The 13,805-nt window shown below is 38.9% G+C and overlaps 1 protein-coding gene across 1 annotated transcript; it reads left to right on the top strand.

Moving 5' to 3' along the window:
• The first annotated feature begins 484 nt into the window (after positions 1-484).
• POFUT4 (protein O-fucosyltransferase 4) lies at positions 485-6,691 on the top strand. Its single transcript, XM_075216688.1, has 3 exons — positions 485-1,708; positions 2,029-2,651; positions 3,586-6,691. Exons 1-3 carry the CDS (start codon positions 632-634, stop codon positions 3,731-3,733), a joined length of 1,848 nt encoding a protein of 615 aa, XP_075072789.1. The 5' UTR covers positions 485-631; the 3' UTR covers positions 3,734-6,691.
• Positions 6,692-13,805: the final 7,114 nt, after the last annotated feature.

Below are 13,805 nucleotides of genomic sequence, written 5' to 3'. Positions count from 1 at the left end.
TTTTATTTAGTCTTTTTTTATTAAGCAATTTTTACTATTTGATACTTTAGCCAAGTATTGATGCTACACATAGACAACGGTGTATTATACACTATATTATGTGCATTTTCAATAAATTAACTTTATGTATGCATTTTTTTGTGATAAAGTACTAGTTTTCAAAGCTGGTGGTTTGTCCTGATTGCAATACGTAAGAAGCTGATTCTTGTAACGTTTCTGCATATGTATCCCTTACCTTGTACATTATAGTAACAAAACACAATGTTCTATTTGCGTATGCTTTAATGTAAACTGTGACTAAGTTACCAGCTGAATCAATATATTGATCGCTCGTAATACGTAAGCGGACAAACAAACCGCACATTATTTTCCGTACTGTTCTGTATAGTTCTAGATGGGGTTTTCATACTGTAAGATGTCGATAAAGTTGGTTGATAAAAACAAAAATCGGGTGACGTTTCATTTCTTTCCAGCAGCCACACACACAGGAAGTAATGGTCACAGTCACAGAATGCTGCCACTTCCTGCTGGACACAGCGCCCATATGGAACTGGCTGCTACAGACACACACACTGTGTATTGATGCAATTGGGCTGCAGAGTGGACAGCTGTATGTAGAAGAAGTTCTGAGATGGAAGCAGTATGCACATGGACTGCTGGTAGGACTATTTGCTCTCTCCCCAGGACTGATTCTCATAGAAACAATACTTACATGCTGCAACGTTTAAAAGTGTCAGACTCTATGAATAGGGGAGAGGTCAAAGCTGGAATGAGATGTTCTTATCAGTCCTGCACCTACTGCATGGCACAGCTCTATAATACCACAGCTATGAATATCTCATGTGCATCATGGCACACTACCTGTTACTATGTTGCAATGTGTATTTTGTGTTTGTTGACATGTGTCTGTGCTGATGCTGACTCTAGCTATTGGGATAATCATGGTCCTGACTATGTAGATGTCCCAGAGAGGGAAATAGGGTGGTCAGATCCAGCAGTGGAGGACACAACTTATGATCTTGTGCACGGGCTCCCTTTGTACAGCGAGTCACTTTCTGAGGACTCCGATATAGTCCCAGAGCAGAATAGAGTGATGATGCATGAAAACTGGGATCAGTCCGCCTTCCAGCCGTCCAGTGCTTTCGCTACAGCTGATCTGGGCACTGTGATGGTCGACTCTTATCGGGGTCCAGGTAACAGTGACAGAAGAAGCAACAAAGAGCTGCCCATTCTTCTGTGGTGGAGTGAAAACTTATTCCCTCACTTTCCTGGGGAGACAGAGCGGATCGACTGTCCCCTAAGCTCCTGCATGGTGACAAAAGACAAGAGGGTAAAACTTCACAAGAGGACTAAGTCTATTATTTTTTATGGCACAGACTTCAGAGCCTATGAGGCACCCCTGCCAAGGTTGCCCCACCAGACATGGTCATTGTTTCACGAGGAATCTCCAATGAACAACTATGTTCTGTCACATTTGCCAGGGATAAGGCTTTTCAACTACACTGCCACCTTCAGACGAGATTCTGATTATCCCCTCACATTGCAGTGGTTGCCTACTATTGCTTACTTGCAGCATCCAGCAGTGTCTGTAGCTGAAAAGAACAGGTTGCGTGAAAAAGGGTATGCACCTGTATTGTACATGCAGTCCCATTGTGATGTCCCATCAGACAGAGACCGCTACGTAAAGGAATTAATGAAGTACATACAGGTAAGTATTTTCAATATGATCTGCAATGGTGATATAGTAAGTGTATATTCTCTATTGACTATGTATCAAAATTATTTAAGAAAATGCTATTTTATGCTAGGTTTCTATACTTTTTAGTTAATCTGTGAATAAATAGGAGATCCAGGAATAAATAACAAACAGTTTGAATTTAAAAACTTACATTTACTTATAATTTCAGAGCAAAAGGGGGAAACATTAAGGTCTGAGGCAAAGTGGAAGTAACTTGGGTTTTTTCTATATTGTAAAAATAGACAGTTTTGTACAAGATATACTTAATTTGTCATTTTAAAATGTCTCAGGTTGATTCATATGGCCAGTGCCTGAAGAACCGCCCATTGCCTAGCAAGAGACTTGAGGACACTTCAACAGCCACTACTGAAGATCCAGAGTTCATGACATTTACTGCAAGGTACAAGTTTCACCTAGCGATGGAGAATGCCATATGTGCTGATTATATGACGGAGAAGCTTTGGCGCCCTATGCATTTAGGAGTGGTTCCAATTTACCGTGGCTCCCCTTCTGCGAAAGACTGGATGCCTAACAGCCACTCTGTTATATTGATTGATGACTTTGCTTCACCCAAGGACCTTGCAGAGTTTATTCTCTCTTTGGACAGGGATGATAGAGCATATCTTCAATACTTGGACTACAAGAAAACTGATGGGACAACCAACAAGTTGCTACTGGACACTATGGAAAAGAGAGAATGGGGTGTGAATGACATGACAGCGCCTAACTACCTCAATGGCTTTGAATGCTTTGTCTGTGATCAGGAGAATGCTAGGGTTACAGTAGAGAAAAGGTATAAGAAGACCCAGGGGACTCCAGTTCCTGCACCACGCATTGCTGGCTATAATCACATGGGATGCCCCATACCTGTGCCTGGTATTGGAAGTGCTGATGAGCTCCCAGAAAGTGACAGGTACTGTTATTTCACATTCACCTTTAGAAGCAACAATTTGATATAACATGTAGAATATAAGGTTGAAAATTACACATGGCCATCAAGTTAAAGTCTTCATAAATTATAATTATGTTTCAGAGGAAGGTAAAACACAGCGTGACAGTTGCCAATTTAGCCTCAATTTAGGGTATGCTTTAGAGGCAAAAAGTTCATTACGGACCAAAAAGTGCACCACTTAAGATTTTTACGACTCTCCTCACTTCAAAGAGCGCTTTTAGTTTGCAGAGGCTGCTCCTGAGTGCAGTGAGGAGATGTGCACCTTGCTGTGCGGTAGACAGACCATCGAGGCACACACTGGTGTAAAACCAAGGTGTTTTGCGGTGCACATCTGGGGGTATAGTTACTAAACTGCGGGTTTGAAAAAGTGGAGATGTTGCCTATAGCAACCAATCAGAATCTAGCTATTATTTTGTAGAATGTACTAAATAAATTATAACTAGAGTCTGATTCATTGTTATAGGCAACATTTGCACTTTTTCAAACCTGCAGTTTAGTAAATATACCCCCTGGTGTTCTTCACTATTTCCCTCTACTAGGTGTAAGAACAATTTCAGCATACCGTCCAACATTCACAATTACCATAACCTTCCCATATGTTCCCAAACCTCTTTTGGATATTTTTGATCTGGACTGTCCAATGATAAAAGGACAGTGCAACCTGGTTTAAGAGAATATATAATCCTATGTAATGCACTTTAAGTTTTACTTTGTTAGGAAATGTAAAAAAAAAATATATAGCTATTCATATCAAATAAAAAGTAATAATAGAAAGTGCAACTTCTTGAAACATATTTGTATGCAGGCTCCTTTATTGGCACAGACCAAAAGCTACATGTCCACTGTTTCTTCTATGTTGTTTTATACATTTTATGTTATGTTTTGTGTCTTTTAGCTGGAAGCAGATGTGGCTGCAAGATTATTGGCAGGGTTTCGATCAGGGAGAAGCACTTACCACCATGATTACACGCAATGAAACAAACCAGGATAAATTTTGGGATTTTATGCATGAAATGTATATAAAAAGGAACATGAATCATTGACACAGATTTTATACATTTTTATGGCAAGCCACTTCATTTTTCTTACACCAAAGAAATTAATGGATAAACTTTTGTTACATCCCTCTGAAAGTTGTATCATTGTTTCAGATCTATGGATTTGCTCCATATGGTAATCTTTTCATGTGCCCGGAGCATTGTTATTGCCAAAACTTTTCTGTATTTTTTAAGACTTTTCCAAGTTGGATCTGTTTTTAAGTTATTTTGTTCTGCACTTTTCACTTTTTTTAAAATTATACATTACCAGCAGCAAAGGACAAAAACAGAATGTGTTTTTCTTTTGAAGTTGTTACTTCATTAGTTTACAAGCTGGAAAATAGTGGAAATCATGCATTCCGGTCAGTTTTAAAGTGTCCAATTAAGAAGTGGCCCGAATTAACCAATAGCTAACAAGAAGGAAAAAAAATATCTGAAACATAACTTCCACCCAAAACTGAAAATTCCATTTTGGGTGAAATGGTTTGAGTACAACCATCCACAAATGTTTACTTACCTATGATTTAGCACATCCTGTATGTCTTCGGTGGCATCTGCATTCCACATTGCTGCCGACCTGTTGTTTTTTTTTTTATAAAGACAGGCAGCACATTGTCTACCACCAACATGACGCCAGTATAAACAAGCATTGGAAGACTCCGCCTCATAGCCTCAATGCCACTCTACAGGCATATAACCATTTGGGACCGGGTTGTACTTGGGATACACCAACTAAATCTGAAATGTTAAGTTTAGATGGAATTATCCTTTAGCTTATCTGGTTTGATATACATTGCTAACTTATATAATCTGGTGCGACAGTTCCCCTTTCCCTGTTTTTACCATGTATTTTTTACAGTAGGCGTTAAACGTTTAATGGAGATAGCTTCAGGCATCTAGAGAATTCCCCTTATCATTTTTGTTCTGCCCGCAATTATGCAATCATTTTTCTTCCACCCAGACTTTATTACACTCCAAACACACCACAGAATATCGCTTATTTACCCAGCTGTATTTATAGACTATAAATACTGCGGATTGCTGGATTGACAAATACAGTATGAAATGCCATTCCATGGAATAGCAAAGCAAAAAGCGGAATTTGTATCTTTGGAACTTCACATCTCCGTGAAAGGGCCTGGTCTGCTGTGAAGTTCATTTCATGCAATATCCCACCACAACTTCTTTTACCTATGGTCATGAGTAAGAATTTATATTGCTAACCAATTCCACATTTTCTAGAGTTGTGAAAAATGAATGTGTTGACCATGTTGAACTCCAAAGCTTTTGTGGTAAAGATTTCCCTCATTGAACTTTTTTTTATAAAACAAATTAATTGCGAGATTTGGAAATGGCAGTCAGAGTTATCGTGCCTAAATCTGGTGCAATCGACCATCAATGTTCTAACACTGCAAAATAAGTTCATTTTTATTGTATGCCACATTTTAACCAATTTGTAGCTGAGGGTAGTGGAGATATGTTGTCATTGGAAAATGTCTACACTTAGGCACTCCTGCCATTAATGCTGATATCATAGTCAGGATTCTGTAGAAGCCAAGAACCTGGCAAAAGAAAGAAGCAGTATTAACTAATTTTTAGTCACCCATTACACCTATCATTCCCCTCACATACGATATCCAGCATTGTCCCCAGACATTGTAGCCAGTAGTGCCCCCAAATAAGGCTCCACACTTTGGTACACTGCCATTATATACACATTATTCCTAGAAGGGCTCCACACATTAAAGCAGCAATCCCCAAATACATTATTGAAACAGTGCCCTGTGCATTACACCAGCAGTGCAACAGTACATTATAGCAATAGAGCTCATACATATTAGGCCAGCAAAGCGCCCACAGTAGTTGCACATTTATCTAAATAAAAAGGGTCATTTGCTACATGGAAATAAATGCATGCAGATCTAAAGCTGCAATCAGGTAATTGTGACACCTGACCCTGCTTCAGTATCATCATCATCATCATTTATTTATAAGTATGTTTATTTTCAGTATGTGAAAATGAATACAATGCAAGCAAATAATCAGTATTGGACTGGTCCCCAGGTTTTGCCCAGCTTTAAATGGTCCCTTGGCTTACCTGACTAGTCTCCATATCATGCTCACAGCTTCGATAAACAGCAAGCATGCAGGCACTTTATTCAGTCAAGAGCATGTGCACAGGGAGACGCACAGATAGTTACTGTATTGCTTGTCATTGCTATAACATTGCGGCAGCAGCACAGTCTTCCACTTCAATCCAACCCAAGGCCAATCATCTTCTCACAAATAGCCCTTGAATTGGTTGGAGAAAGCAAACTCCACCCTATGACATCAACAGTGCTGTTGCTGCAGTCCTGTACAACCTGCAAGCAGTAAAGTTGCCATATGTGCACCCCAATCCCCCTGGCCCCTGACCACCTGGGTGCAGAAACCCTCCAAGTGTAAATGTTATTCAACCCAATATGTATGTGCTCAAGTGTGTGTTGGAACACTGCTGTGAAATGTATGAAGCACATGGGAGAAAGCGTACGAATATACATTTTATATTGGATCCTCTCTGGAGAATAGATAACATTCCATTGTGAAATCATAGATTTTAGATTATAGTGAATAAGACCACTTTACAGACAATACTTCTGTTTACAATAGAGTTAGGTAAAAAATGGTACAGTGCTCCCTCTTTATAACAGCTGCTTAAAACACAATGAATCTAGTGTTATGGTGATGATGGTGTTTATGATCAGAGCAAATATAATGGAATTACAGTAATACATAGTGCAGCGTTTGTGCAGAAAAAATACCTGTTGACATTATAAAGGGAGTGGTATAAAGAGGGAGCACTGTATGTAATTTGAACTCTGTTATATATGAAATGTATTACAACAATGCCTGTTACTATTTGTATGTGAGAAGCCTGTCTCACCTTTATTGCTATTTTGTAATAAAGAATCTATTGAATAAGAATCTGTGAATGCGTGGTCGATATTTGGGTAACAAAACCAATGCGTTGTTAGTGACCACCAGGGTATAGACAAAGAAGGACCACAAAGGGTTATATAATGTCCTGCACAGAGCTGGACCACTGCAGATTATTGGGATGCCTAGATGGAAAACTAATGGAGATTCACCCAGCTTTACAACACCAGGGGGTAAATGTATTATGGTCCGGTTTTGTCAACTCGCGGGAGTTCGGCGATGACTCTGAAGCAAAAGACATTATTAAATACAGCCAGGTACATATTGTCATATAACTGAGTATTTACAGCTTGTTTTCTGCATTTATAACATAACAACACCTTATCACCATACTTGTTTGGGGTACATTCACTACCAACCTTAGGAAAGATGTGCCAGCTAATTTGTTAACACCAGTTCATGGCTTATATAAGCTCCTTTCTCACTATACAATGACTTATTCAGATAAGTTGCAAATTAGAACAAGTGCGGGAAGCCAAAAATAAAGCACAAAACTGCATAGTTGGCAGCTTTTAAAAGGTAAAGAAAAAAGTTTAATAAATACTGTAAGGATACCACCCTTAGCTGGGATGGCAGTTATCCTCTGTGGGATTCAACTCACTCAGGTAGACCATAGTATATCCAAAATAAGTCTTTATTACGAAAGCACAACACCACAAGACGTTCACAAGTTACAGGGTAAATGGTAGCATGTATCCTCCAGCAGCCTCTTGCAGTCAGCCCTCCAAAGTAATAATCTCAGTCTCTTCCAGGGTCTTATCCTCCCGCAATATTACCACTACCGTTTAGCTAGACAGTTACTATGTTGCCCAGCCTGGGTTACTGGCGCACACAGACCCTGTCCTGGTAGGGTTTCCTCCAGCGGCACTACAATGCCTGCCCATAGTCTTTTTCACTGATGTCTTGTACACCAGTATCCTCCAAGCTAGAATAGCTTCCTTGGCATTCTGCTCTCCTTATAGCCATATATACAGCCATATTCTTGGCTGTATATACAGGGAGTAGGGTCAAATGTCTGAATCCTCCCCCTTACAGCAGGGGTCTATCAGTGGAGACTAACTATTAGACATACAGTCATTGTTACCTTGATTATACAATTGACTGGCTTGACTCAATTAGCTATTTGGCTGGATGCACTAAACAAAGAATTACAATATAACATCAAGGAATGACACTTCACGCTTTCATGAAACAACAAGACATTTGACACATTGTATCTGCAACATTACACAATCTGAGTCTGATACATTTTGATACAATAACATTTCTATTGATACACGTTAATACATTTCCCAATGCTATTTCAGCCAGTATATTACTGTGGAGGCACATTGCATGTCATCTAGAAGTTCAAACCTAATTGCCTCTCAGATTACCTGTTGACCTAGCTAATTAATGTGGGCTGCAAGCTAGCTATGTCAAGTCACTCGGGCATTGTTCCGATTACAAACCAGATCTAAGCCACACGTCATGACAATGGACATTTGAGATAAATGGTAATTACCTCAGCTAACACAAGCAAAATGACTTCTGCTGTCCTGTTATGTTCACACAATATGGCAGGTAATAGCAAGGGCAAAATGTACCTAATAACATGAAAGAATAATACACAGATGCTCTGGTGTATATACTCAGACTGGGCCAAGGATTAAAAAGTACATTAAACTGTGAGAAACCGATAATAAAAATTTCTCAGTCCAGTAGCATCCCGTTTCCTCACAAATACTTATGTAATAATGTGATTCCCTTCCTGCTAGTTCACTGTACATAAATGTCTGGTGTGACTGGGCTTTATAACATAGAAATGGCAGCATTTATCTGGGCCATCACATAGGGTGTGCTGGTCAGAGGAACCATTTACCAAGATTTTAGCTGCTATTGAGAGACAGGAACATGCTAGTTTTATACAATATGTAGCTAAAAATGTATAAACTTGTAGTATATATGTAGTTGTGTGGTAGTAGGCCTTAATAGTCAGCAAAAGATTTACTATTGACGCACTCTATGACAGGAATTAAATTGGCTACGTTACTATAAAAAGTAACGCGACCTGCACACTATTACCGATATTACATAATTACCGTTAATACTGTAATTTCAACACCAGCTTTTTGCTCGCAGCTTCCTGAGCCGTGAGCAGAAATCTGTGTTAAAATTACTGTACTAACGGTAATAGGTTTACCACAGTGGTATTCTGGGGGGAATTGAAGTCCCCCCTATGTCTCTATAATTATCACAGTTTAACCCAGGGTTTCCCAAACCCAGTCCTCAGGGCTCCTTAACAGTGCAGGTTTTCTGGATCACATGTGACATAATTAGGACCACTTGTGGATCTGTTACAATGTGTCAGTCAGTAATGAATACACCTGTGCTCCAGCAAGGAGATATGGAATACCTGCACTGTTAGGGAGCCCTGAGGACTGAGTTTGGGAAACCCTGGTTTAACCTAATTCATCCAAAATATTTTGCAAAGATTGGATCAGCCTCACTACAGCAGAGAATGGTGCATGTCCCTCACATGCCAAAGACAATATTGGATGTAGAAAAAAAAAAAACCACGGTGCTGAAGATGACCTAACTTTTAATTATTAAAGTACCAACAAAGAAAAAATAAAATATACACTTTATTATCAATACATATAAACTAATGGCCGCTTTGTATTGTTTGAATTATATGTGAGCATCCTCAGAATTATAATGATATTACAATGTTTATGATTTTCTGCTATCCAATATAATATTGCACTGTTTGTCTGTATAATGTCCTTTTAACTAAATATCAGCTGAAATTAAGTTAGCATGAAAGGATCACTACCATAATTCACATATGACTGGATGACTTGAGTATCTGCATTGGAAAGAAAAATGGCAGGAGCAGCATTATCCTAAAACTTAAACTTATAGAACACTGCCACCTATCATTCCCTATGTGGGCTGTGGTACCTGTAAACTGCTTCCCATCTCCTTTTATGTCATACAATGGAATCTATCAAGGGGGGCAAAAGGCTAGTGAACCCTGCCTTGGCACAGCAAACACTTACCATCTTGCTCCATTTATGTCCCAGCCTGGCAAAATTATTTACTTCTTGAATAAGGCTGTTGTTCTGTGTGTTTATAATGAATCTCTTTTATACGTCAATATATTTTTACAGCTTGTGTATGACAGGCAGTAGTGTTTTACATTCATTTCAATTGACCATGATGTCAGCAGTTTTTTTAATCTTGGTAAAAGCAGATAGCAGATCCCATAGACTCTAAGTCAGGGTTTCCCAAACCCAGTCCTCAGGGCTCCCCAACAGTGCAGGTTTTCTGAATCACATGTGACGTAATTAGGACCACCTGTGGATCTGTTACAATGTGTCAGTCAGTAATGAATACACCTGTGCTCCAGCAAGGAGATTTGGAAAACCTGCACTGTTGGGGAGCCCTGAGGACTGGGTTTGGGAAACCCTGCTCTAAGTGATATGAATTAAAAGCAGATATCTGCTACTTGTTACTTACACTAAAAATGTTGCTTCCAAAATGCAGATGTGACAACAGCCTGATTGAAAATGGTTTGGATTATTAACTGTGGCCCTCATGTAGGGCTGTTTTTATTTGCATAAAGTAGACATTTCCATACCCATAAAAAATGCGTACGCATACATCCTTATGCAGATTTGGTTGCATCTTACACTCACGACTCCATGCACTTAAAGATTCGGAAAAGTAACATTGGAGCTTTATATTTGGTCATACAAACAACCCAAACTTCTCCAATTGTCAGGAGCCGACAGCAGATCTAGTCCTCTGCCTATGAATGTGTTCCATGATAAGGGGGTTTGGATCGGAGTGTGGAGGTTTTCCACCGACGAACTAGTAAATTATATTCCTTTCACACCTGAGTGGGCCATATTGGGCATCTTACCCAAAGACATTATAATCTCTGATGCTAGACATTTAAAATATCTGATTTGCTAATTCAACAACCGGACATGGTAATAAAACAATCAACGAATTAGCCAGTTTTCTACAACTAGTCAAAGCTATGTAACATTAGCAGTATTATCTTTTAGTAGTTTCTACCTTTACATCTGTAGCAAATTTATGTTTATTTTAGGTCTTCTAAAACTAAATAAAAGTATACACATCAAAATAAATAAATCATTAAAATATGCATAAATATTATACAGAATGAAATTATTATTATTTAAGAGGACAGGTGATGTTAGACAGTTGTGTTTTTTTTTTTTATAAATTACTGATTATACTCTGGCATTTGCTGCACGATTAGAAATAACATAAAACGATGGGGAGAAGTGTAAGAAAATAATAAATATAAAAAATGATATACAAAAGCAATATTTTACAATTAATAAAAATACTTATTCATCACGCAATGATCTACAACAAATAAACTAAGCAAACAATTCATCGTAGCAAACCCCAAGTGAGTTTATTTAACATTTATTTCATAGCAAGAGCCAGGTGTTTTGCATTGATATCATCTTTAAACATCTGTCAGTGATGCATTATTGCATGTTGCCAGCTAAATGCAACCAAGACAAGGTTTTTGTAATTATTTCTGAATGTAATATTCAAAGGGGTGCATCCACGTTTTTAAGGCATTTCAATGTAGATGATCCCATATATGGGTAATGCCGCATTGAAAATTTATTAAAGAAACAGTAAACTCTTGCACTTTCATTAGGGTGCAGTACATCCTATTAACCTGCAGGCGAAGCGTTGCGCATTGAAAGCATTTTGTGAGCAGTGAAACCTCACAGCAGAAGAAAGCTTTTCCTTCCCTGTGACCTCTGTGTGACCAGTTTTATCCCATAGTCTTTGTCTATCTACAGATAAAGTTATGTGTCTACAAGTGTTTGTGTTGCATGGCAACATTATCACTTAGTCTGTCTTATTTACGGTTATGGTTTCAGCATATAAATGTAATGTAACCCATATCAATCAATCAGAGATTTGTTTTCATGAGATCAACATCCACACTACAGACTGTAGCTAAATGTTGACTTAATAGTATTGGCTACTGTGCAGTCTCCTTACCTGAACCCCAACTGTCATCATCATCACCATGTATTTATATAGCGCCACTGATTCCGCAGCGCTGTACAGAGAACTCACTCAAATCTGTCCCTGCCCCATTGGAGCTTACAGTCTAAATTCCCTAATATAGACACACACATACAGACAGACAGACAGCCACCTCCTACCACGGTATACCTGCCACAGGTCTGGGGTGGGGGTTGTCTGGACATGCCTCCAATGTGAAATGACCATACCCCTATTTTGTGTGTGAACTCGCTATTACCTCCAGGACAATGTTGTAAGGTACTCCATAACTGATGTCCTCTTTCTGGGCAGTGCTTTCTAGGCCAGTGTTGGCTAACCCGTGACACTCCAGGTGTTGGGAAACTACAAGTCCCAGCATACCCTTCCAGCAATAAGCTGCCATATATTAGCAAAGAATGCTGGGACTTGTAGTTTCACAACACCTGGAGAGTCACAGGCAGCTGTGTAATATTTAGCTGCCACAGACAAAAACTGTCCAGAGCAATAAGGGGTTCAGAACCAAAAGCCTATAGGGGTACAGACACACATAACAGAGTGTCCCCTGAAATTTTGGTAGGGGGCACAAGAACTGCATGTTACGACCCTGTTCTCACGTATTTATGGGACCTGTGGGTTCAATCCTGCAAGACATTCTCAAATGCCATGTGGGCTATATAATTGAGCTAGACCCCGCTTATATAATTCTTTCTTCGACATGTATTGCCCGTCAAGAAGAATTTGCTGCTCCCCCGATGGGGTTGTTGGGGTGGGGGTGGGGGTGGGGGGTCAGGTGTGTGTTGTAATTGTTAATGTTGGTTTGTTTGACCCTTGTGGCCCTTTTACTCCCTTCCCTTTGGGGGCTCCACAGCCCTTAACTTTTTTTTCATGTGTCCTTTTCACATGCTAGATTGATAAATAAAAGAGAGTATAACAAGTAGCTTTGTAGTGTATAGTGTAAAAAGGTTACGTCAGAGGGGATGGGATATAATGAATAAACAGACTTTCCCATTGATAAATCAGGCAGCATTATTCCTGCTCTGTAAATTCTACTGAATATTTAGCTTCACATCGTTTCTTGATGTCCAAATAACAGGACGGGCACAAAACTCTCTCTGCACTAAAAGTAATACCATCCTAATAAATCGCTTGTTGCATAAAGGAGAAATAGAGTGGGATACAGAGTAACAGACTTATAGCAATTCCTTCCAAGGAATAATAACAAAAAAATCCACTCAAGAGGCGGACAATGATTAGCAATCGCAGAGGGGTGACAAGTATTATATATCACAAGACATGACTGATACGTATTTGGTAAATTGGTAAGTTTCTAAAATAAGATAACATTTGCAGTTTCTCATATATTTATTAGTAAGTGATATATCAATATATAAATATATATGTAGGAACACGTTTTATGATAGCAGCGTCACATAGTGCAGTAACAGTAGGTTCAGCTTGGGTATAATTTTGGATTACTATATATATATGATATACTTTTCATATTGTTTTTCTTGTGATGTTAGTTTGTTCTGGTAGAATGGGGACACCTAGTGGTTACATTTTGCAATGCATTAAGAGAATGGCATGCTTGCAATGTGCAGCAACACCTAGGTCCTAGGGGGTATATTTACTAAACTGTGGGTTTGAAAAAGTGGAGATGTTGCCTATAACATCCAATCAGATTCTAGTTAGCATTTATTTAGTAAATTCTACAAAATGACAGCTAGAATCTGATTGGTTGCTATAGGCAACATCTCTACTTTTTCAACCCAGCAGTTTAGTAATTATACCCCCAGGATTTAACACATTATAGTACTAGTTGCTGTGACACAGATCACTAATTATTTCAGTCTTTAAGTGATTACTGATGTTGAGCCAATCAATAACAAGCCAATTAATATCAAATAATGTAATCAATATGCAAAACTGTTATCAGATCACTTCTGTCACGTCTGGTCATTACGAATGACTATCTGGCACTGCAGTTGTTTCTTGCATGCAACAATTTTTGAGTTAGTGGTCAGTGTTAAAGTGACATCATCATCAGCACTGT

Source organism: Mixophyes fleayi, chromosome 6 (genome assembly GCF_038048845.1).
Source record: "Mixophyes fleayi isolate aMixFle1 chromosome 6, aMixFle1.hap1, whole genome shotgun sequence".
Lineage (NCBI taxonomy): Eukaryota > Metazoa > Chordata > Amphibia > Anura > Limnodynastidae > Mixophyes > Mixophyes fleayi.
The sequence above is the reverse complement of the archived record's forward strand: the minus strand, read 5'-3'. Positions and strand labels throughout refer to the sequence as shown.